General features: G+C 47.8%; 1 protein-coding gene across 1 annotated transcript; it reads right to left on the reverse strand.

The window, feature by feature from the left end:
* On the reverse strand, positions 1-25,404 carry LOC135887541 (zinc finger protein 271-like). Its single transcript, XM_065415270.1, has 2 exons — positions 24,465-25,404; positions 1-602 (listed from the first exon to the last, which is right to left on the reverse strand). Exons 1-2 carry the CDS (start codon positions 25,402-25,404, stop codon positions 1-3), a joined length of 1,542 nt encoding a protein of 513 aa, XP_065271342.1.

Here is a 25,404-nt window from a genome sequence, read left to right on the forward strand (position 1 = left end):
TTAAAGGATCTCTACCCTGTGTATTTTCCGGTGTGAAATGACGTGAGCCTTCCGACTGAACCCCTTCCCACATTCAGGGCAGTAATAGGGTTTTTCTCCTGTGTGGATTATCTGATGATTCATAAGGTTTGAGCTCTGCTTGAAGCTTTTCCCACACTCGAGGCATATATAGGGTCTCTCTCCAGTATGGATCCTCTGATGTCTAATAACAGCTGAGCTGTCACTGAAGCCTTTCCCACAGTCAGGGCAATTATAGGGCATCTTTCCAGTGTGCATTCTCTGATGTTTAATGAGGTGTGAACTCCAAGTGAAACTTTTCCCACACTCGAGGCAGTTATAGGGTTTCTCTCCTGTGTGAATTCTCTGATGTTTGTTTAGGTTTGAGCGTTCACTGAAGCCTTTCCCACATTCAAGGCAGTTATAAGGTCTCTCTCCTGTGTGGATTTTCTGGTGTGAAATAAGGGTTGAGCTCCGCTTGAAGCTTTTCCCGCAGTCGGGGCATTTATAGGGTTTCTCTTCTGTGTGCACTCTCTGATGCACAACAAGGGTGGAGCTCCGAGTGAAGGATTTCCCACACTCCGAGCAGTTATAGGGTCTCTCTCCTGTGTGGACTCTCCGATGAACAATCAGGGATGAGTCATTACTGAAGATTTTTCCGCACTCAGCACATTAATACAGTTTCCCTTTAGTGCAGATTCCTGGCTGGATCATGTCTTCAGGAAGGTCCTTCAAACCAACCCCCTGGTCAGTGGATTCACCCTGTTGTCTCTCCCCTGAGAAGGTTCCCTGCTGCGCCTCTGGCCTGTGCTGATTTCCACAGGCTTCTCCCTGCTCAGGACTCCAGGACACATCCCCTTCAGATCTTCCCGATAGTGTTCTCTGTGCTTCCATTTGACCAGGACCTCCCTGCTGAGGATGCTCCTCCTTGTTCTCACTCACCATCCCGTCACCTGATGTGACAGAGAGACAATTCAGACAGGAGTCAGTCCCTGCACTGGAAGAAGAGCGCAATGAAGCAGAGAAACTGCCAGCTGCCTCAGCAAGGGTTAAAGAAAGTGTTTGAGTTAAGCTAGCCCCATCCTGCTATACCTGCAAACAATGCCAGGACTGGAGGGAGGATAAAAGAAGGGACCCTGGTTCTGCTCAGGGCTGAAGGGATGGAGCAGTGACCTGCCAGCCAGGGCAGTCACCTGGAAGCCAGCACTGGCTCCCCAACCAAGGGGAGACCGCGAATGAACCCCCAGCACCAGAGGTAACAGACTGAGCGGACCCCAGAGACATTGTGGGCTCATCCTCACCTTGCCGGAAGGACCTTGGACCACATCAAGGCATTTCCCTAGACCCAAGAGGGAACCCTATGGGCAGCAAGCCACTGGCAGATTGTACTAGAGGGGCCATGCCCCCAACTGAATGGACTTGTAGGAAGTAGCCCAGGGCAGTGGGTTCTGACCCCCTGCCGGGAGGGACACCAACCCCACCCTGTTCAGGGGTTGATATACACAGGGCCATGCGCTGGGCCCTGTGGTGAGGGAGGGCCTGGGTGCCCCTTACCAGTCCCCTGGCCTTAAAGACAAAGTACACAGCCCAGTAGGGGACTGAGAGCCTGGCAATCTGACCACTAGGCTGCCCGACCACCCGAGCCCCTGGGAATCTCAGAAAGTGGAACAGGAAAGGGGGGAACAAATTAAAGTATCTGTTGGGATAATTGAAAAAGCAGGATCTAAATCCTTCCCAAAACATTTCCCAGAATGTGGGGGGAGGGGAGACCAATTCTGCTCCCACATCCCATCCAAACATTCAAAGGCAGGGAACTGCTCCCTGGGGTCAGTGAGGGTGGGTGGGAAGTCACGAGCGACATCTGCCATGTGTATACACCACTGGCTGGGGACAATCCTGACCTGGGGACAGAGACCTGGAGATGCTCACAGGGCTTTTGTGAGAATCTCAGCTGTTTACACGCAAGGAGGGCCATCTCTCCCTGGCAGCTGCAGCCCTGGAGCTGGGGAAAGTTGCCTCTTTCTCTGGCCGCTGCAGCCCTGCACGATCCAAATTCCCCCCACTCCCTCTTCTCACCCCACTGCCCCGTCCCACCTACCCACTATTCTCCCCAAGGCCACCACCTCACCTTACATGTGCATCTTCTCCAGGGTCCAGGCACTTAATTACTAGAGCCACACCTTTGTGGCTCCACTAATTAGGTGGGTGGCCCTTCATTCTCTTGTGTGCAGCCGCCCAGGTGTGCACCTTAGAGGGACTATCCGCAGACCACCTGAATGGCGCTCGCGAACCACAGTTTGATAACCTCTGATCTAGACCATCCCTCACAGGTGTTTGGAGATTTTTAAGAGCAGGTTAGACAATGATGGAGAGTCCACAACCTCCCTAGGCAATTTATTCTAGTGCTTAACTACCCTGAAAGTTAGGAAGTTTTTCCTAATGTCCAACCTAAACCTCCCTTGCTGCAATTTAAGCCCATTGCTTCGTGTCCTATCCTCAGAGGTTAGAGAGAACAATTTTTCTCCCTCCTCCTAGTAACAACCTTTTCTGTACTTGAAAACTGTTATGTTCCCTCAGTCTTCTTTTCTCCAGACTAAACAAACCCTATTTTTTCCCCCAATCTTCCCTCATAGGTCATGTTTTCTAGAACTTTAATGTTTTTTGTTGCTTTTCTCTGAGCATTCTCCAATTTCTCCACATCTTTTTTGAAATGTGGTGCACAGAGCTGGGCACAATACTCCAGTTGAGGCCTAATCAGCGTGGAGCAGAGCGAAAGAATTACTTCTTGTTTCTTGCTTACAACACTCCTGCTAATACATCGCAGATCACTTTGAATCTTAATCTTATCCTCCAAGGCACTTTGCAACCCCTCCCAGCTTGGTATTGTCCACAAACTTTATAAGTGTACCCTCTATGCCATTATCTAAATCTTTGATGAAGGTATTGAATGGAACCAGACCCAGAACTGATCCCTGTGGAACCCCACTCAATATGTCCTTCCATCTTGACGGTGAACATCTGATAACTACTCTCTGAATGGCTTTCCAACCAGTTTTGCACCCACCTTATAATAGCTCTATCTAGGTTGTATTTCCCTAGTTTCTTTATGAGAAGGTCATGTGAGACCATATCAAAAGTCTTATTACAGTCAAGATATACCACATCAATGGCACACGGCTTCTGCGTCTGTTTAACCAATTCCTCACCTGTGTGGCTGTTTCTCAGGATCTCCCTTTCCTCAGAGTCCTGGAGATCTTGGACCCATGTTTCTTCCCTGGGAGATCACAACACGTATGGGAATGGGAAATCCTGTTCCAGGCAAAGAAAACATGTGAGACCAAGATTTTACATTTATTCTAAGACACAGTTGTTTCCAGATGTGCTAGCTGGATGGGTGTGACATAGCAAGGGTACAATCCAGACTAATGAGCAGCTGTGTCACCCCTGCCCTGTAACCTTGGGTGCCTTACGATGCCTTGCTGAACTAGCACCCACCAGGGCCACACACAAACAGCCTACCAGCATGCAAACCACACACTCAGTGTGTGAGAGAGAGTGTGTGTATGTGTATAACTGCAGCCTAACAGGCACACTTGGGTTACACTCTGACTCTCACCAGCCTTGGTTATACTTCAGTGTGACCCACACGCACCCCCAATCTTAGATTTCCCCCCAGAAATGTATGGCCTGTACTACCCAGCCCTCTCCTGGACAATACAAATAAAATAAGTCCTTAATTCCTTAAAAGAATAATGACTGCTTATTACTTTAAATAAAGACACTCCAACTTAAACACACTAGACTGGATAAAACAGTAAAACAAGTTTATTAACTACAAAGAGATAGGTTTTAAGTGAATACAAGTAATGAAGCATAAAAGTGAGAAATGACTACAAGAAAAATAAAGAGAAGATGCTTTCTCACATCTAACAAGATCTGAAGCAAAGTTTCTCACCACATGATTCCAGCAGTGTTACTGACCAACCTTCGGGTCAGGACCCATCCCCCATAATCCAACAGCTATTTTCTTTGTTTGCTCAGGTGCAAAGGGGGCCTCTTGGGGTGTCTGCCCCTCTTTTTTATAGTCCTGTTCCCCCTTTGAGAAGCATTTCCAGCTGAGAACCAGGAGACAAAGAGTCTGTGTGGAAGGATTTTCTCTGTTGCTTTTTTCTCACCTGCTTGCACTCCCTTTGTCTCCCTTCCTGCTCGATGACTCTAGTTACTGCTTAAATGCTAATGAAGCAGAGCACACATTCCTTTGTTTAGGACAGACCGGTTTGCCAACTTCTGCTATGGTTTGGAACAGGGGTGGCCAACCTGAGCCTGAGAAGGAGCCAGAATTTACCAATGTACATTGCCAAAGAGCCACAGTAATACGTCAGCAGCCCCCCCATCAGCTCCCCCCTCTCCCAGCGCCTCCCACCCACTGGCAGCCCCGTGGTCAGCACCTCCCGCTCCCTCCGCCACCTCCTGATCAGCTGTTTCGTGGCATGCAGGAGGCTCTGGGGGGCGGGGAGGGGAGGAGCGAAGGCGCGGGAAAGGGTGGAATGGGGGCAGGGCCTGTGGCAGTGCCAGGGCTTGAGCAGTGAGCACCCCCCTGCACATTGGAAAGTTGGCGCCTGTAGTTCCAGCCCCGGAGTCTGACTATACAAGGAGCCCCATGTGGCTCTGGAGCCACAGGTTAGCCACCCCTGGTTTGGAACATGTGTTAACAACATCCTACAGGAAAATCTTAATTTTACATACAATGTTGCCACATATTTTATCAGGACAACACTGACCACCAAATTATGAATTTTCAAGAGATACCTCAAAAGTCATACTTTGTACAAAAAGTATTCCAGTGGGGTGTAGGATATGAATACAGGAGTGTATTCCATCACGTCTATAAACCAAAGGGATTGGAAACTGTTTCTGGAGACACTTTGAGGAGGACAGATGATTCCTTGGAGACTTGAGGTTCCCCCCGGCAGGAGATTCAGGGTCCTCCACATACCAAGGGATGTTATGACCCAGACACAGCACAGGTCTTCAACCTCTTATCCCCTCTCCTAGCCCTGCTGAGATCAGAGCCCTAACCAGTCACAGGCAGAGCTGGAAATTACCCCTCCCCACCGAGAGCAGGGAACTTCCCTGGGGAGCTGGGAAATTTCCCAGAGCTTTCATTAAAAACACACACAATTTCTACTGTGAAAGTGCGATGCCCAGAGCTACTGACTCTGGTGATTTTTATAATGGAGTCTCATGATATTTAGTTGCAGATGAAGTCAAATGGCCCTTAATCAAGTTGGCCACTGTTTCCCTACAGATTTGGCATGTGGAAGTGAGGCTGCCCCTAATAAAGATGGCCACCCACTGCCCTTGTTTCCAGTGTGAATGATGTCAGGCTCTTCTCAAGGAATATGGCTGGGGCTCTGTGGTTAGGAGACTGGACAGGAAATTCAGAGGAAAAGTGGAAATATAGGAAGCTATAGGGACTCTGGGGGGGTCCAGGAACATGTGTGGGGGACAAAGAGAGGTTGAGGGGGATTCAGCCAGCAGGAGGCTGAGCAGGTGCAAGAGAATAGACAGTGTAGTGGCATGTGGGACAGTAGCTGTGAGAGGTGGGAAATTGTAAAGGGAAAGGCAGGAGAGAAAAGGAGAGTGTGGGGGAGAAGACTGGCTGGGGTAAAGAGGAAACAGAGTCGTGATTAAGCAGGGGGATGGAGAAGTCAGAAGGATAAATGCCAGCAGCTGGGGGGGCCCACACTTTTCCATCTGCACTGTTGGAGGTGGAGTTTTGTAGATGCAGTGTGATACACACACCAGGGAGCTTCACGCATACATATCTTCCCTACCCCCTGGGCTCAGAAAACAGAAGGCAAATAAAAATTGCCACAATTTTTTTTTAACTTGAACTGGAGAAATTACAGTCAACTTCAGAGAACCTGGAAGGGCGCTGAAGGAGAAGAACGTCCAAATGATCTTCTCAGAAATATTTCCTGGCCCACAAGCCAAGCAAGACAGAAAGCAGAAGATTCTGGAAGTGAAGCACTGGATAGGTAAGTGGCGTAGGGTTTTGGGTTTGTGGAACATTGTACTACCTTCTGTGGGGTGAAGGGGCTGTACAGGTTGAATGGCTGCATCTCAGCAGAAGAATATAGCTGCAAGGGCACAGGCTGGACAGAGTATTCAGAAAGGCAGTAAACTAATACCAACAGAGGAGTGTGAAAAGAGGGAACAAATGAGCACTCAGCAAAAAATTAAGAAGTTGAGAACAAAATTAATCAAGACACCAAGAAACATGAAAAGAAAATTCTTGAATTGCTTACATACCTATGCTAGGGGCCTTGATAAAAAAACGAGAAACTGAAATTACTCATTTATGAGCACAAATTCGATCTAGATGGTGTTACTGAAACTGGCGGGATGATTCACATGAGCAGAGTGTTAAAATCAATGGTTATAATCTATTTAGGAAAGACTGAACAGGCAGAAGCAGAGGGGGCGTGGCACCCTATGTCACAAATGGCATTACCTGTTTCTGAGTCACCAACTTGAATGCTTACAGATCAGTGTAAAAAATTAAAGATATCCCATCTTCTAGAACTGGAAGGGACCTTGAAAGGTCATCGAGTCCAGCCCCCTGCCTTCACTAGCAGGACCAAGTACTGATTTTGCCCCAGATCCCTAAGTGGCCCCCTCAAGGATTGAACTCACAACCCTGGGTTTAGCAGGCCAATGCTCAAACCACTGAGCTATCCCCCCCCCCCCTACTAACAGATAAAGCACAAGATGAGGTACTAGTTGGTGTCTGCTACAGACTACCAAATCACACTTAAAGAACAGGATGAATGGCTCCTCAAGCATCTTTCTATAACATGTAGGGAAGAAAGCTGTGTGATCATGACGAACTTTAATCTGATTGACATAGGCTGCAGTTCGCATGCTACCAGTACTAAAATGTCATTAGAATTTCTCATTTATACACGATAATTTACTCACTCAAAAGTGTTGCAACCAACATGCGGGAATTCTAGCTGAGACCTCATCTTGACAGATAAATTCCTCTTCATCCCAGCACTAACAATTAGTGGTTACAAACAGAATAAAGTCCAAACAAGTTATAGTTATCTCTCTCTCTCCTTGGTGCTTTAACAGGGCCAGTTTCACAAAGCTGAAAATGGTTATGAGCCATATCAGCTGGTAACAATAATTTAAACAGAAAAACATCAGTTACAATGGGAAACTGGTTAGGAACATTTTACTAGATGGCCAAAGAGTCACAATCCCAAAAATCGAGAAAGCAGGCTACACTGGTTAAAAAGGAACAGCCTGGCTTAGCAGGGAAGTGAGAGTATTTTTGAAAACTGAAATATGCACATACATACATACTCACACCACAAATGGGGAAAAGGGGAGGGTGATAGAAATTAATATGTTAGAAGCTAGGAATAGTATATAATTGATAAGGGAAGCAAAAGGACATAGGGAGAACTCTATGATCAGAATAGTTAAGGACAATAAGGAGTTTTTAAAGATTACAAGGAAGAAAAGCAATCCTATCAATGTTATTAGTCCATTGCTATATGAAAATAGCTGTCAATAATAATACAGAAAAGGCAGAAGTGTTCAATAAATATTTTTGTTCCATATTTGGGAAAAAGTTGATGATATATTCATATCATCTGATGATGATGATGCTAAAATACTGTCCACTCTAACAATAACTTAAAGGAGAATGCTAAACAGCAGATATTAAAGTTAGACATTTTAAAATCAGCACATCCGATTTTTTTTTTTTTTTTTTAAATCAAGCTTGGAACAGTGGAGAAGTTCCAAAGGACTGGAAGGAAACTAATGTTGTGCCAATATTTTAAAAGGGTAAATGGGATGACCTGGGTAATTATAGGCCTGTCAGGCTGACATCAGTCCTAGGAAAAATAATGTAACAGCTGATGTGGGAATTGATTTCTACAGAATTAGAGGAGGGTAATATAATTAATGTCCATCAACATGGATTTATGAAAAATAGATCTTGTCAAACTTAGGATTTATTTGATGATTACAAGTTTGATTGATCAAGGTAACCATGTTAATGTTGTATACTTGACTTCTGCAAGTCATTCAACAAAAGCCAACTCTTGTAACAACATTTTTATCAATGACCTGGAAGAAAGCAAAATCATTATTGATAAAGTTTGCAGAAGACACAAAGATTGGAAGAGTGGTAAATAATAAAGAGGACTGGTCATTTTACAGAGATTTGGATCACTTGGTAAACTGAATGTTGGCCAACAAGATGTGTTTCTCTACACCCCATATAAACTCCCACATCTAGGAACAAAGCAGGCAGTATTTGCAAAATGGGATACTCTTTCAGAGTCACTGCTTCCCGGGATAAAGATCTGACGCTCAAGATAGATAATCAACTGAACGTGAGTTCCCAGTGTGACGCTATACCTGAAGCATCACATTAGCCCTTTTAATGTATAAACAGGGGAAACTTGAGTAGGAATGGATAGGTTATATTACCTCTCTGTGTGTTACTGGTGCAACTGCTACTTGACTACTATATCCCTTTCTGGTATCCACAATTCAAGACTGATGCTGTACAATTGGAAAGGGCTCAAAGAACCACAAGAATGATTAAAGGATTGGAAAACCTACCTTATAGTGATAGACGCAAGGAGCTCAAGCCATTTAGCTTATCAAACAAATAATTAAGTGGTGACGTGATCCCCATCTACAAGTACTCATATGGGGAACAGAAGTTTGATAATGGGCTCTTCAATCTAGCAGACAAAAGTACAACAAGATACAGTGGCTGGAAACTGAAGCAATAGAAATTCAGACTAAAATTAGGTGCAAACTTTCTACCAGAGAGAGTAATTAAACATTGGGAAAAACTTACCAAGGGTTGCAGTGGATTCTCCAACACTGGAAATTTTAAAATCAAGATTGGATGTATTTTTAAAAGAGCCACTCTATTTCAATCAGAAATTAATACCGGAAAGTCCTATGGCCTGCGTTATTCAGAAGGTCTGACTAGATGATCACAATGGTCCATTATGGCCTCAGAACTTATGAATCTATGCCTGTCTCATAACTTTCTGGAGTGACTCTTGGCTTCGGAGTTCTGCAGGTTGGTAGTAGGTCTTTGATAGCTGCCTGTTCAGGGGTTTCTTTCCTCATAGTGGGTAATTTCTAACTCTTCCTGCTGGGCCTTTCCCACATCTTCCAGCTTCACGTTAAAGAGAATGTAGTGTCCATATAAATAGTTGGTTATCCCTCGTCATGTTCTAGTTTTAGAAAGCTCCAAAAATGTCAGAACAGCAGTGAATGTAGTTAGGCTTTGGATATCTGCACTAGTTAAATAAGTAAGGTTATTTGGAACTCAACTGTGCCTGGGGTTTCTACAAGTTTCTTTGTGTTGTGTAAAGAGCAAAAGACATAACAATTGGTTATGCGGATGGGACTGGAACTCCAGGGATAGAGTGGAAAAGGAAATGACTCCAGAGACCCAGTGGACGTGAAACGAAAAGTGATTGCACAGCCTGCAATCACTGGGATTGTCATTAAACTACTCATTTACTGGGGAGATGGGGGGGGGGGAGGGTAAATATGTCTGGATGTTTGGAAAAAATGGACTTGTTTGTTAGCTCAGCAGAGGAGTCCCATCTATCAAGGAACTAGAACAGTATCTAAACACTAACTACCTGAGGAGAAAAAGTTGGTGGTTTTTTAAGTGTAATGGAGGGGCACACAGAGTCCCTGGCATGAGTGGGAAATCAGGGACACTGGTAGGGATCCCCCCCACACACACTTACTCCCTGACAATCACTTACCTGTGCCTGTTACACTGCAGCCATTTCCCTTCACTATCCCCAGGGAGAGTGGGAAAATGTGGAGTGAAACCTGGATGTTATTTTCCAGCCTGTCGGTGAAAAGGGCAGAGGGAAGGTTTCAGACGGGGACTTTAGACAATTTCACACACTGGTTCACCACCCTCCCTTTCCCTGCAAACAGATGTTCTGCATTCTGTCACACTGCGAAAATGCTGGGGCGTTTTTCTCAACCCACCAACACATACACCTCTACCCCGATATAACGCTGTGCTCAGGAGCCAAAAAACTCTTACCACGTTATAGGTGAAACCACGTTATATCGAACTTGCTTTGATCCGCCGGAGTGTGCAGCCCAGCCCCCCCAGAACACTGCTTTACCGTGTTATATCCGAATTCATGTTACATCGGGTCGCGTTATATTGGGGTAGAGGTTTATATTTAAATCCTCCCAGAACCAAATACTAGAAAAGAACAAAATCAAAGCAGCTGCACTGGGGCTCCCCCTGACATTGTCACCCAGGGCAGTAGCAGGGACTACGCAGAGGTAGGAACTGACTTTTCCTGCCTCGGGTCCTTGTCTTGTGCAATGAGAAGTGAATCTAAAGTCAACAGACCTGGGCAGGTTTAGGCACCTGTAACTTCTCTCCCCACTTGCTTCTCCTTTCCCATACTTTTCCTCTCCCCCTTTCATTCTCCTTCCCCCCTCTGGACAGGAGATCTGGTTGCTGTTTTGTTGCGGCCATGTCTACTCTGCAGAGTTAAGAATGCATAGCCCTTTAGGGTAGACGCAGCAGGAGTATTTCTTCCGGTGCAGGAACACCACTTCTCTTGACAGCCGGGCCAACAGAAACACTTTGTCGGCATAGCTGTGTCTAAGGCCTGGTCTACACTACGAGGTTAGGTCGACTTTAGCCGCGTTAAATCGAATTAAGCCTGGACACGTTTACACGATGAAGCCCTTTCTTTCGACTTAAAGGGCCCTTTAAACCGGTTTCTTTACACCACCTCCGACGAGGGGATTAGCGATAAAATCGGCCTTAGGGGGTCGGAATTGGGTTAGTGTGGACGGAATTCGACGTTATTGGCCTCCGGGAGCTATCCCACAGTGCTTCATTGTGACCGCTCTGGACAGCACTCTCAACTCAGATGCACTGGCCAGGTAGACAGGAAAAGCCCCGCGAACGTTTGAATTTCATTTCCTGTTTGCTCAGCGTGGAGAGCACAGGTGACCATGCAGAGCTCATCAGCACAGGTAACCGTGATGGAGTCCCAGTCCCAGTCCCAGGATCGCAAAAGAGCTCCACCCTGGACCGAACGGGAGGTATGGGATCTGCTCGCCATCTGGGGAGATGAATCAGTGCTGGCCGAACTCCGAAGCAGTAAAAGAAATGGCAAAATATTAGAAAAGGTCTCCAAGGCCATGAAGGACAGAGGCCATAACAGGGACGCACAGCAGTGCCGCGTGAAAATTAAGGAGCTAAGGCAAGCCTACCACAAATCCAGAGAAGCAAACGGAAGGTCCGAGGCTGAGCCGCAAACATGCCGCTTCTACGCGGAGCTGCATGCCATTCTAGGGGGTGCAGCCACCACTACCCCAACCGTGTGCTATGACTCCCTCACTGGAGAAAGACACAGGGAAGAGGGTTCGGCGGACGATGAAGATGAGGATGGAGAGAACATAGATAGCTCACAGCAGCAAGGAAGCGGAGAAACCGGTTTCCCCAACAGCCAGGATATGTTTATCACCCTGGACCTGGAACCAGTAACCCCCGAACTCACCCAAGACCCTGTGGGCACACAGGGGACCTCTGGTGAGTGTACCTTTGTAAATATTACACATGGTTTAAAAACAAGCGTGTTTAATGATTAATGATTAATTTGCCCTGGCAATCGCGGCCAGTACTGCTACTGGAAAAGTCTGTTAACGTGTATGGGGATGGAGCGGAAATCCTCCAGGGACATCTCCAGAAAGCTCTCCTTCATGTACTCCCAAAGCCTTTGCAAAAGGTTTCTGGGGAGGGCTGCCTTATCCCGTCCGCCATGGTAGGACACTTTACCACGCCAGGCCAGTAGCACGTAGTCTGGAATCATTGCATAGCAAAGCATGGCAGCGTATGGTCCCGGTGTTTGCTGGCATGCAGAACTACTGTGGTGGAGTATCGCTTACCATTCCTTATCGCTCTTTGTTATCCTCAGGAGAGTGATATCATTCGCGGTCACCTGGTTGAAATGGGGCGATTTCATTAAGGGGACATTCAGAGGTGCCCCTTCCTGCTCTGCTGAACAGAAATATTCCCCGCTGTTAACCACGCGGTGGGGGGGTGGGGTGAAGTGACCATCCCAGAGAATTGGGTGTGTGGGGGAGGGGAGTTAGTTGGGTTTGTGCTGCATGTTAAACCTGAAACCGCAGCCCCTCCTTTTACATTGCAAACCCATTTTAAATGGCCAACCCAACGGGTGCTTGGTATGGTTAATGAGAGCAGTACTGTTTTAAACCATCCCCACTTGTTAACAAGGTTAAAAAAGCCAAAAGACTGTGTCTTACCATGGCTGCCTGCAAGCTGAAATCTGTGGCCTGGCACTGCGTGAGTGATCTCTCACACCAAACCGGCAGGCCCTCAATATAAGAGGAAAAATGCGACCTTGTAACGAAAGCACATGTGCTGTGTGATGTGAAGAGCAAAATCTAACGTGAAAGAGTGTACCCATTGTTCTCTAAAATGTATCTTTTTTAACCACCTCTCCCTTCTCCTCCACCAGCTGCAAATGTTTCACCTTCACAGAGGCTAGTGAATATTAGAAAAAGGAAGCGAAGGACGCGTGACGAAATGTTCACTGAACTACAGACTGCCTCCCACGCTGACAGAGCACAGCAGAATGCGTAGAGGCAGTCAATGACTGATTTTAAAAAAGCCCAATATGAGCGAGAGGAGAGGTGGCGGGCTGAAGAGCAGAGTTTGCGTGCTGAAACGCGGGCTGAAGAGGAGAAGTGGCATCAGCTTGTACTCAGAAAGCAAGAGTCGATGCTCCGGCTGCTGGAGCATCAAAGTGATATGCTCCTGCGTATGGTTGAGCTGCAGGAAAGGCAGCAGGAGCAGAGACCGCCGCTACAGCCCCTCTGTAACCAACAGCCCTCATCCCCAAGTCCCATTGCCTCCTCACCCAGACGCCCAAGAACACGGTGGGGGGGCCTCCGGCCACCCAATCACTCCACCCTAGATGATTTCCACAGCAATAAGTTTTAAAGTTTTAAAGTTTTAAAGTGCAGTGTGTCCTTTTCCTTCCCTCCTCCCCCACCCATCCCGGGCTACCTTTGCAATTATCCCCCTAGTTGTGTGCTGAATTAATAAAGAATGCATGAATGTGAAGTAACAATGACTTTATTGCCTCTGCAAGTGGTGCTTGAAGGGGGGAGGGTAGGGGAGGGTGGGGTGGTTGGTTTACAGGGAAGTAGAGTTAACCGGGTGGGTGGGGGGTTGGAGATTTCATCAAGGAGAAACAAACAGAAGTTTCACACCGTAGCCTGGCCAGTCACAAAACTAGTTTTCAAAGCTTCTCTGATGCGCACCGCGCCCTGCTGTGCTGCTCTAACCGACCTGGTGTCTGGCTGTGCGTAATCAGCGGCCAGGCGATTTGCCTCTACCTCCCACCCCGCCATAAATGTCTCCCCCTTACTCTCACAGATATTGTGGAGCGCACAGCAAGCAGCAATAACAATGGGGATATTCTTTTCGCTAAGGTCTGAGCGAGTCAGTAAGCTGCGCCAGCGCGCTTTTAAACGCCCAAATGCACATTCCACCACCATTCGGCACTTGCTCAGCCTGTAGTTGAACAGGTCCTGACTCCTGTCCAGGCTGCCTGTGTACGGCTTCATGAGCCATGGCATTAAGGGGTAGGCTGGGTCCCCAAGGATCATGATAGGCATTTCAACATCCCCAACGGTTATTTTCTGGTCCGGGAAGAAAGTCCCTTCCTCCAGCTTTCGAAACAGAACAGAGTGCCTGAAGACGCAAGCATCATGTACCCTTCCCGGCCAGCCCACGTTGATGTCGGTGAAACGTCCCTTGTGATCCACCAGGGCTTGCAGCAGCATTGAAAAGTACCCCTTGCGGTTTATGTACTCGGTGGCTTGGTGCGCCGGTGCCAAGATAGGGATATGGGTTCCGTCTATCGCCCCACCACAGTTAGGGAATCCCATTGCAGCAAAGCCATCCACTATGTCCTGCACGTTTCCCAGAGTCACTACCCTTGATATCACCAGGTCTCTCATTGCCCTGGCAACTTGGATCACAGCAGCCCCCACAGTAGATTTGCCCACTCCAAATTGATTCCCGACTGACCGGTAGCTGTCTGGCGTTGCAAGCTTCCACAGGGCTATCGCCACTCGCTTCTCAACTATGAGGGCTGCTCTCATCCTGGTATTCTGGCGCTTCAGGGCAGGGGAAAGCAAGTCACAAAGTTCCATGAAAGTGCCCTTACGCATGCAAAAGTTTCGCAGCCACTGGGCATCGTCCCAGACCTGCAACACGATGCGGTCCCACCAGTCGGTGCTTGTTTCCCGGGCCCAGAATCGGCGTTCCACGGCATGAACCTGCCCCAGTAACACCATGATTTCCACATTGCTGGGGCCTGTGCCTTGTGAGAGGTCCATGTCAATTTCCTCATCACTCTCGTCGCCGCGCTGCAATCGCCTCCTCCTCAGCTGGTCCTGGTTTTGCTTTGGCATGTCCAGGCTCTGCATATACTCCAGGACAATGCGCGTGGTGTTCATAGTGCTCATAATTGCCGCGGTGATCTGAGCGGGATCCATGATCCCAGTGATAGCTATGGCGTCTGGTCTGAAAAAAGGCGCGAAACTAGTATCTAAAGACCAGGGGAAGAAGGGAGGGAGGGGCGAGTGACGACATGGCGTACAGGTACAGGGAATTAAAATCAAGAAAGGTGGCTGTGCATCAGGGAGAAATACAAACAACTGTCACACAGAATGCACCCCCCCGAGATTGAACTCCTAAGCCTGGGTTTAGCGGGCCGTTGATTTGACGGAGGGAGGGGGGAAGGAAATGAATACAGAACAAATCTATTTTTTACATCTTAAGACGACAGTGCAGCATGACTGATAGCCCTCGGCATTTTCTGGGTGCTTGGCAGCAAATACTGGGCGCGTACCAGTATGATGATGATGGATACCAATCATAATATACTATTTATTGCCAAAAGGCAAGGGGTTGCTGCTGTGTAGCAATGTAACCCTACGTGTGCCAGCCACATCTCTGCCAGCACCCAGATCGCCCTCGGCCTTTTCTGGGTGCTTAGCAGACAATACTTGGCAGAAAATAGTATACTATGACTGGTAGCCATCATTGTCCAACGAGGACGGTTAAAGGCAAGCGGTTGCTGCTGTGTAGCAATGTAGCCCCACGTGTGCCAGCCATATGTCTGCCAGCACCCAGATCGCCCTCGGCCTCTTCTGGGTGCTCAGCAGACAATACTTGGCAGAAAATAATATACTATGACTGATATCCATGATTGTCCGACGAGGACGGTTACCAGTCGTAATAAACCATCTACTGCCAAAAGGCAAGGGGCTGATGCAATGCAGCCCTACGGCTGCCAGCCCCACAGCTACCAGCATCCCGATCGCCGATGAAGGCTACCACTCATGCTGCACCATCTACCGCCAAAAGGCAGTTATCTGCTGCTGCTGTGTAGCAATGCAGTCCCACGTCTGCCGGCACCCGGAAGACATATGGTGACGGTGAGCTGAGCTGAGCGGGCTCCATGCTTGGCGTGGTATGTTGTCTGCACAGGTAACCCAGGTAAAAAGGCGCGAATCTATTGTCTGCCGTTGCTGTGACGGCGGGGGAGGGGCCTGACGCAATGTACCCAGAACCCCCCCGCGGCACTGTTTTGCATCATTCAGGCATTGCGATCTCACCCCATAATTCCAATGGGCGCCGGAGACTGCCTGAGACTGCGGGAACTGTGGGATAGGTACCCATAGTGCAATGCGCCGGAAGTCGACGCTAGCCTCGGTACTGTGGACGCGGTCCGCCGACTTCATGCACTTAGAGCATTTTATGTGGGGACACACACAATCGGCGGCATACAACCGGTTTCTATAAAACCGGCTTCTATAAATCCGACCTAATTTTGTAGTGTAGACATAGCCTAACTGGGGGTTTTCTCGGCATGGCTATGTTGGTCCGGGGAGTGGAAGAAACCACGCAGCTTTATCACTGTAAGCTGGCTCGGCTCCTGCAGAAGCTCAGGGGGGCAGAGCCCAGGGTCCGGGGGAGGGTCAAGGAGCTCAGCAGCTCTGGGACTCGCAGACTACCGCTCCCCACCCCCGGGAGCAGAGCTGAGGCGAGGAGGGGCCGTTCGTGCGGAGTCACTTTCCTGACCGGCCTCGGCCCCGGCCCCGGCCCCGGCCCCGGCCCCAGCCCCTTTCCCCCGGGTCTCTCCCCTCACCCGCAGGCTCCGGCTCAGGGGCTGGTGGCGGTAGAGCCAGGTGCTGCCCCAGGGGCTGGTTCCAGCCCTCGGAGAAAGTCCCCCCGGCTGGGCACAGAGGGGCGCTAGGGAAGGGCTCTCCCCGCACACACCCCGCTGGGGAGCAGTGGCTCAGCCCAGGCTCCCGGCTCATAATGGAGCTATGGAGGCAGCAGCTGCAGCGTCTGCGCCGCCTGACCCAGGAAGCTCAAATTGCAAATATCCCGGATTCCTTGGCAGACCCAGTTAAAGGGCCCGCGCAGAATGCCCGTCCCCAGCCTCCGCCGCACCCAGAGCCCTCTGGTGGCAGGAGCTAATGAATCCCACTCCCCTCCTGCGCTCTGCCCTGGGGTTGAACACGTGGCCCAGGAGTAAGGCGGCTTTAGGCCGATTCCCCGGAATCAGCCCCGCGCCTAAGAGGGCTCGTACACAGTGGCCTTTTTAATTTTTACTCATCCGTACCCCTGCTGCCCACCAGGACTGTGTCTCTTTCATTGGGGGACTCTATCGAGCGATGGCTCTCTGGTCCCCAGGACATCTCCCCAGGCTCCTGATTCCCACTCAGACTGCAGCACCACTAGGAGAAGGGAGACAACACTCCCTCACCAGCTGCCTTGCAAAGGGCACCCAGACTGCCAGGCACACCTTCAGCAGGAGCTGGGGGACAGATGGTAAATGATTTGGAAAAAAACCCACAAAAACAGTATGGCACAAACAAATGGATTAAAAACTGGCTAGCTGACAGATCTCACAAAAATTGTACAATGAGGAACCATCACTGAGCGGGTATGTTTCTGGTGGGATCCTGCAAGGATCCATTCTTGGCCCTACCCTACTTCACATGATTTTCATCAGTGAGCTGGAAGAAAACCAAAAAGTATCACCCATAAAGTTTGCAAATTGCAAAGGGGGGTGATAAATCTCAAAGAGGATAGGTTGCTGACAGAGCCTCTGGGTGGCTTGGTGAGCTGGGTGCAAGCAAACAATTTATGTTTTAATATGGCCAAATGCAGAGTTGTGAATCTAGAGCCAAATAATGTAGGACACACTTGCAGGATGGGGCACTGTCTCGTGGGAAGCAGGGACTCGCTGAAAAAAGACTTGTGGGACATAGTGGATAATCAGCTGAACATGAGCTCCCAGGGCAATGCCATGGCCAAAAGGGCTAATGCAGTCCTTGGATGTATAAACAGGGGAATATCCAGTAGGGGTAGGGAGGTTGTTACCTCTGTATTTGGCAGTGGTCCAATCGCTGCTGGACTATTGCGTTGATAAACTGGAGAGTGTTCAGAGAAGAGCCGTGAGAATGATTAAAGGACTGGAAAAGAAGCTGTACAGTGACCAAGTGAGCTCCTGGGGTCTATTTTAGCTTTGCAAAGGGAAGGTTAAGGGGTGTCTTGCTCACAGTCTATAGGTACCTATGTGGACAACAGAAATATGATACAGGGCAGCTCTTCATGTTGCCAGACAAAGGTGTAACAAGATCTAATGGCTGGAAGGTGAAGCCAAATGCAGACAAGTAACAAGGTGCAATTGTTTAACAGTGAGGGGTTATTAGCCAAGGGGGAAATTTACTAATTTTTAAATCAAGATTAGATGTTTTTGAAACCATATGCTCTAGTTCAAGCAGGAATTAATCCAAGGAAGTTCTATGGCCTGTTATAGAGGAGTTGGGACTAGGTAATCACAATTGTCCCTCCTGGCCATGTAATCAATGAATCTATGTAAAGCTTCCCCATAGAGACCAGCCCTAGAACTATTTGGAAATCAGTTGAGAGTAGGATTGCCAGGTGTCCGGTTTTCAAAGGGAATCTGCTGCATCCAGTCAGCACATCTGACCAGACACTGCAGTAACTGGCCTCTGCCATTTGGGGACAGGAAGAGCAGCAGCTGTGGCTGGAGTCACATGGAGGAGCTGCTCTCTGCTCAGCTGTTGATGCCTGACAGAGAGCAGTGGCTGGCTTCTGGATTAGGCTGCAAGAGGTAGGTGCCATCGCCCGGGGGAGAATCCTATCCACCACCCTTCTGCCCCCCGTGCTCTGATTGTCCCGTCCCTGGCTCCTCACTATGGGGACTCGCCCCTCCCCACCCCTGGTCCCTTGCTCCAGGGACCCACCCCCACGTGTCCCGGCTCATTGCTTTGGGGACCACCCCCCGCCCCGCTCCGCTGTGCCCCGATTGGGCAGGTGGGCAGGCTCCACATCAGCTCCTCCCAGCCTGACTCTGCAGGCAGCGAGTCCTGGGAGAGGGGGGAATGAGCAGGGCCAGCTCCAGGCACCAGCTAAGGAAGCAGATGCCTGGGGCGGCCAATACAAAGGGTTGGCACTCCAGTATTGGGGCGGCACGTCCGGGTCTTCAGCTGCAATTCGGCGGCGGGTCCCTCAGTCCCTCTCTTCCTCTTTGAGCTGCCGCAGAAGTGCCGCCGAAGAGGAAGAGAGGGAGTGAAGGACTTACCGCCGAAGAATGGAGCGGCGCAATTGAGCTGCCACCGAAGTGCTGCCGACCGGCCCTGGGAATGAGTGGGGGGAGGGAGAGTGAAGAGTGAGCGACAGAGGGTCGGGGGAGAGGCCTCGGGGGAAGGAGCAGGGCAGGGCAAAGATGTTCGGTTTTCAGCAATTAGAAAATTGGCAACCCTAATGGTAATGCTGAGGGTGGGGACCGGGAGCAGCAGAGGAAAGCTGAATCTAAATGCACCATGTGTTGCTATTTCTTCCTCTCCCTTCTAACCCTTCTTCACTACCAATCATTCCCCTTTTCTGCTATTTTCCTCCTTTTGTTACTTTCACTCCATTTTCGCCCCCTTCACACAGCCACGTTCTCTGTCTCTCACACACAGTCTTGGAGGGGGAGGATCTCTCAGCTGGCCCTGGGCCTCCTCTCTGCCCATTGGGTCTCTCAGACCCACCCCATCCCCACTGGGGCTCTGATCCACCCTCTCTGAGCTTACAGTCCAAGGATCACCATACCCCTGGCAGAGCTCTGACACACACACACACACACACACACACACACACACACACACACACACACACACACACACACACACACACAAAATATTAGGAATTTATTTGTACAAAATGAGACATAAAAGATTCTCCCCAAGCCTGAATTTCATGAAACATGAGTCCCTGAACCACCCCACCGTCCAGAAACAAGAAAATCCCTCCCAGGGCAATTATTTCCTGAATAATCCTGGTGTGTCACAATCTCAGATGAGTCCCTGCCTGAAAACAAGGATAAGGGATTCCAGCTACCGTCCTTCCCTTCCAGTAATACACTCCCCATGACAGAAAGAGCTGGGAAGGGACAGGAGAACATCAAATACTAATAATCATGGATTACATCAAAAATGTAATGCCCATTTTGCTTCAGTACTCATTTATGTGACCAGATAGTTAACATAATTAATATTAACAGCAAGCGAGGAATGCAAGCCAAAATAGGGAAAGAACAGGTTAAAGAATAGGTAGATAATAGTATTCAAATGGGGATATCCTGATGAAATTTACTCTAAGGTACTTAAGGAACTAGCTGAACCAGTCTCTGAATCATTAGCGAGTATCCTTGAGAACTCCTGGTGGGTGAGTGATGTCCCAGAACACCGGAGTAAAGCAAACATTGTAGCTATCGTTAAAAAGGGAAACAAAGAGAACTGGGGGAACGATAAACCAGTTACACTAACTTCAATAACCGGAAAGATACTGGAACAAATTATTAAACAATCAGTTTGTAAGTACCTACTGGATAATAGGATAAGAAATAGCCAACATGGATTTGTCAACAATTTCAAAAAGGCTTTGACAAGGTCCCTCACGAAAGGCTCTTAAGCAAAGAAAGCTGTCATGGGATAAGAGGGAAGATCCTCTCATTGATCAGTAACTGGTTAAAAAAATAGGAAACACAGGGTAGAAATAAATGGTCAGTTTTCAGAATGGAGAGAGATAAGTAGTGGTGTCTCCCAGGGGTCTGTACTGGGACCAGAACTGTTTAACATATTCATAACTTCTTTGGAAAAAGGGGTAAACAGTGAGGTGGCAAAATTTGCAGATGATAAAAAATTACTCAAGATAATTAAGTCCAAAGCAGACTGCAAAGAGTAACAAAGGGATCTCACAAAACTGGGTGACTGGGCAACAAAATGGCAGATGAAATTCAATGTGGATAAATGCAAAATAATGCACATTGGAAAAAATAACCCCAACTATACATATAAAATGATGGGAGTCTAAATTAGCTCTTACCACTCAAGAACGAGATCTTGGAGTCATTATGGATAGTTCTCTGAAAACATCCACTCAATGTGCAGCGGCAGTCAAAAAAGCAAACAGAATGTTGGGAATCATTAGGAAAAGGATAGATAAGACAAAAAATATCATATTGCCTCTATATAAATCCATGGTACGCCCACATCTTGAATACTGTGTGCAAATCTGGTCACTCCATCTCAAAAAAGATATATTGGAATTGGAAAAGGTACAAAAAAGAGCAAACAAAAATTATTAGAGGTATGGAACAACTTCTGTGTGAGGAGAAATTAATAAAACTGGATTTTTCAGCTTGGAAAAGAGATGACTAAGGGGGTATATGATAGAGGTCTATAAAATCATGACTGGTGTGGTGAATGTAAATAAGGAAGTGTTATTAACTCATTCTCCTAACACAAGAATTTGGGGTCACCAAATGAAATTAATAGTTAGCCGGTTTAGAACAAACAAATAGACCTATTTCTTCACACAACTCACTGTCAACCTTTGGAACTCTTTGCCAGAGGATGTTGTAAAGGCCAAGACTATAACAAGGTTCAAAAAACAGCTAGATAAGTTAATGATGGATGGGTCCATCAATAGCTATTAGCCAGGATGTGCAGGAGTGCAAAACCATGCTCTGAAGTGTCCCTAGCCTCTGTTGCCAGAAGTTGGGAATAAGCAACAGGGGATGGATCACTTGATGATTTCCTGTTCTGTCCATTCCCTCTGAAGCATCTGGCACTGGCCACTGTCAGAAGACAGAATACTTGGCTAGATGGACCATTGGTCTGACCCAGTATGGCTGTTCTTATGTTCTTAAATCATACCAAACCAATCTAATTTCCTCTTTGACAGGGTTACTGGTCTAGTGGCTAGGGGGAAAGCAATAGATGTGATACATCTTGTACTCCTGACAGAATTCTGCGCACCTGCATAGCTGCAGAATTCTTATGGTTTGCAGTTTTCTGTGCTCCCTGCTCAGAAAAATGCAGAAGAAATATGTGGGGGACATGTACCTCTTCCCTGGCAGCACAGGTGGTGCATCTGTCCCAGCACACTTAGAGTAGCCGTCAGAGATGTAAATCACTGCAGGGGAGGGGAGCTGGGCGTGCATGCCTGCAGGGGGGACATTAATTACCATCAAGGGGCAGGGCTGGGCATGTGTGAGCAAACCAACGAGAGAGACTCTGTCCCTCTTGCTTTCTCCTGCAGAGCACCCGGTGTGGAGGGGTAGGGCTTTTTGTTAGGTATAAGGCAGGCTCTATCCCCTAAGGCAGAAATGTAGCGGCCTGCCTATGTTCCTTCATTGCAATGAAGCAGCTGTTTTGCCAGGTTTGGAAATGTAATCAGCCAGTGCTATCCCTTAAATTGCCTGGAGGCTCATTTTATAGAAGATAACAGGGATTGGATTGAAACAAAATTCAGTCCGTTTTTATTTGAGAGGGAACAAGGTGTGGAAGAATAAGAGTGTTCTGTGCAAAACTGTTTCAACATTTGAAATAAAACACTAATTTTCTGAGGCAGAAATGTAGCAGCCTGCCTGCATAGTAATGTAGTTAATGTTCCTATTCTTAGTTAACTGTTCCCATTCTCAGTCAATTACCTCAGGAGCATAAAACCTATAAAAGTTTTAAGGCTCCTTTACATTGCCAGAGTGATGTAAAGGAGCCTTATTATAAATAACACTAAGGAAATCCTCAGCTAGGAAGATCTATGTGCTTTCTCACTTTTTTCCTGTGCCAAAGTGGCACCATGGCGGTTAGATTATAGCTCAGGATTTATTTTACTTACCCATTTAAAAAACAAACAAACTTTGAGGACAAATAAAACATTTATCAAGCGGTTAATAAAATGTCAGGACAATCAGAACCAAGCACTTCCCAAAGTACCCAGCCAGGTACAGATGAAGTTACCAAATGGCAAAGGGATATTCTTTCTTTTGCACAACATGAACAGCCTTCACATCATGTATCAAAACGGCTACACCAGCTTCTCGTGCTTGAGAATATCCCTACAAAACTGCATGTGGATGGGGACAAATTATTTTGCACATCCTGCAATGCTGTTCTCAATCATGACTGACTGTCTGTAATTGTGGATCTTTTTGCATAAAAAAAACCACACATTATTTTGACAAATAAAATATGCAGAATTTTAAAATATTGTGTGCAGAATTTTTTTTTTTTTTTTTTTTTGGCACAGAATTCCCCCGGGAGTAATCTTGATTTTAGTAAGGCTTATGACACAGTCCCACATGATATTCTCATAAGCAAACTAGGAAAATGTGGTCTAGATGAAATGACTATAACGTGGGTGCAAAACTCTTTGAAAGGCTATACTCAGAGAGTAGTTATCAATGGTTCATACTCAAATATGAAGAACATGGGAGGGATTTCTAGCACTTTCGAGGACAGGATTAGATTTCAAAATGACCTTGACAAATTGGAGAATTGGTCTGAAATAAAGACAGTAAAGATAAATGCAAAATATTACACTTGGGAAGGAAAAAGTCAACTGCTTTATAATGATAAGGCAGAGCTCCTGAAACTGTGGGGTGCGGAGGAACATTTGGGGGGATGCGACGGGGTCTGGGCCAGCCCTCTTGGGGTGGAGGAAGTGCCACCCAGCCCCGCTTCGCTCCCAGCTCTGCTCTGGCACTGCCCCCAGCCGTGGTCCTGCACCACACCCAGCCTCAGCCCACAACCATGGCCCAATCGCGGCTCCACACCCGGCCCCAGTCCCAGCTGCGTCCCCACACTAGGCCCCCTTAATCCTGTCCATGCTCCCTCCCTCCCCCTGGGAGCTGCAGCCCTACTCCCGAACCCGGCTCCCGTGGGGTAAGGGGGGCACAAACAGGGGTAAGGAAGACCATTACTCTGAAAAGTTTGGGGACCACTGCTATTAGCATAGTTAAGCTCTGGAATAGACTATCAAGGGAGGCTGTGGAATTCCCATCATTGGAGGTTTTTAAGAACAAGTTGGACAAACACCTGTCAGGGATAGTATAGGATTACTTGGTCCTGCCTCGGCACAGGAAACTGGACTAGATGACCTCTCAAGGTTCCTTCCAACCCTGCATTTCTGTGATTCTATAATCCTGTGAACACAGTACACAGTAATAACAACAATAATAGTGAAACTCAGCCTCTCCTGTACTTGCATTCTCCTGAACCACTTCATACACAGTAATTAGTGGCCCCTCACAACTCTCCAGGGCGTTGGTCAAATATTATCTCCATTGTAGGGATGGGAGAAATGGACACAGAGAGAGCAGGGAAAGTAACCAGCACTAGCTCACACCCAGGAATCTTAACTCATTTCCCCCACCCTCCCCTCCAACTGCTACACCACACTCCCAAAAAGACATCCCCTAGAGTTCCCACCTCTCTGGGTAATCTCCATGTATTCCCCAATCTCCAGCCACCCCCACCATCCATGACTTCAGAGATGTCCAATACACTGAGCAGTGCTCTGGCATCCTGTTAGTTCAGATCAGCAGCTCTTCCTGCCTTGTAACTACAGCCCCAGAGGGCCCCTTGCTGCTTCCCTGAATAACATTCCTCTGTCCCTATCCCGAGATGCCCTAGGAGCTGCAGAGACAACTCAGGCAAGAACTGCAATGGGGCATTTTTACCTCTCCTCTAAATTGGAAAATGTGTGTGTAACCCACAGAAATGTCTCTCTACCAATCCCAATCGCCTGCTCACCCCAGACCCTGAAATCACCCAGTTCCTAGGTATCCAGCGTTCCGTCCTCTTCTACCCGTCAACTATCCCCCACTGAAACCCAAACCCTTCATCCACTTGCTGCCCCCGCAAAGACCATCTATCAATGAAACACATTTACACTTTGCTTCAGGAGAGCACAGACCCACTGTCCATAGAGAGAGCTCCTGCCACCTGCTAGCCTGTGTGGAGTTTCTGATGGGACATTAGAGAGACCTTCACCTTGTAGCTTTTCCCACAGACAGAACATTTATAGTTTCTTTTTGTTGTGTGGGCTCTCTGATGTGAAATAAGTTCTAACCTCTGCTTGAAGCTTTTTCGACAGACAGAACATTTATATGGTGTCTTCCTAGTGTGGGTTTTCTGATGTCTAATGAGGTCAGAGCTCCTAGTGAAGTTTTTCCCACACTCAAGGCAGTTAAAGGATCTCTCTGGCCTGTGCATTTTCTGGTGCGAAATAACGTGAGCCTTCCGACTGAACCCCTTCCCACACTCAGGGCAGTAATAGGGTTTTTCTCCCGTGTGGCTTCTCTGATGATTCATAAGGTCTGAGCTCTGCTTGAAGCTTTTCCCACACTCAAGGCATTTATAGGGTCTCTCTCCAGTTTGGATCCTCTGATGTCTAATAACAGCTGAGCTATCACTAAAGTTTTTTCCACAGTCAGGGCACCTATAGGGTATCTTTCCAGTGTGCATTCTCTGATGTCTAATGAGGTGCGAGTGCCGAGTGAAACTTTTCCTGCACTCAAGGCAGTTATAGGGTCTCTCCCCCGTGTGGATTCTCTGATGCTTAATTAGGTTTGAGCCTTGATTGAAACTTTTCCCACATTCCAGGCAGTTATAAGGTCTCTCTCCTGTGTGGATTTTCTGGTGTGAAATAAGGGTTGAGCTCCGCTTGAATCTTTTCCCGCAGTCGGGGCATTTATAGGGTTTCTCTTCTGTGTGCACTCTCTGATGCACAACAAGGATGGAGCTCTGAGGGAAGGATTTCCCACACTCTGGGCAGTTATAGGGTCTCTCTCCTGTGTGGACTCTCCGATGAACAATCAGGGATGAGTCATTACTGAAGATTTTTCCGCATTCATACAGTTTCCCTTTAGTGCAGATTCCTGGCTGGATCAT

The sequence above is a fragment of the Emys orbicularis genome, chromosome 13 (genome assembly GCF_028017835.1).
Source record: "Emys orbicularis isolate rEmyOrb1 chromosome 13, rEmyOrb1.hap1, whole genome shotgun sequence".
NCBI lineage: Eukaryota > Metazoa > Chordata > Testudines > Emydidae > Emys > Emys orbicularis.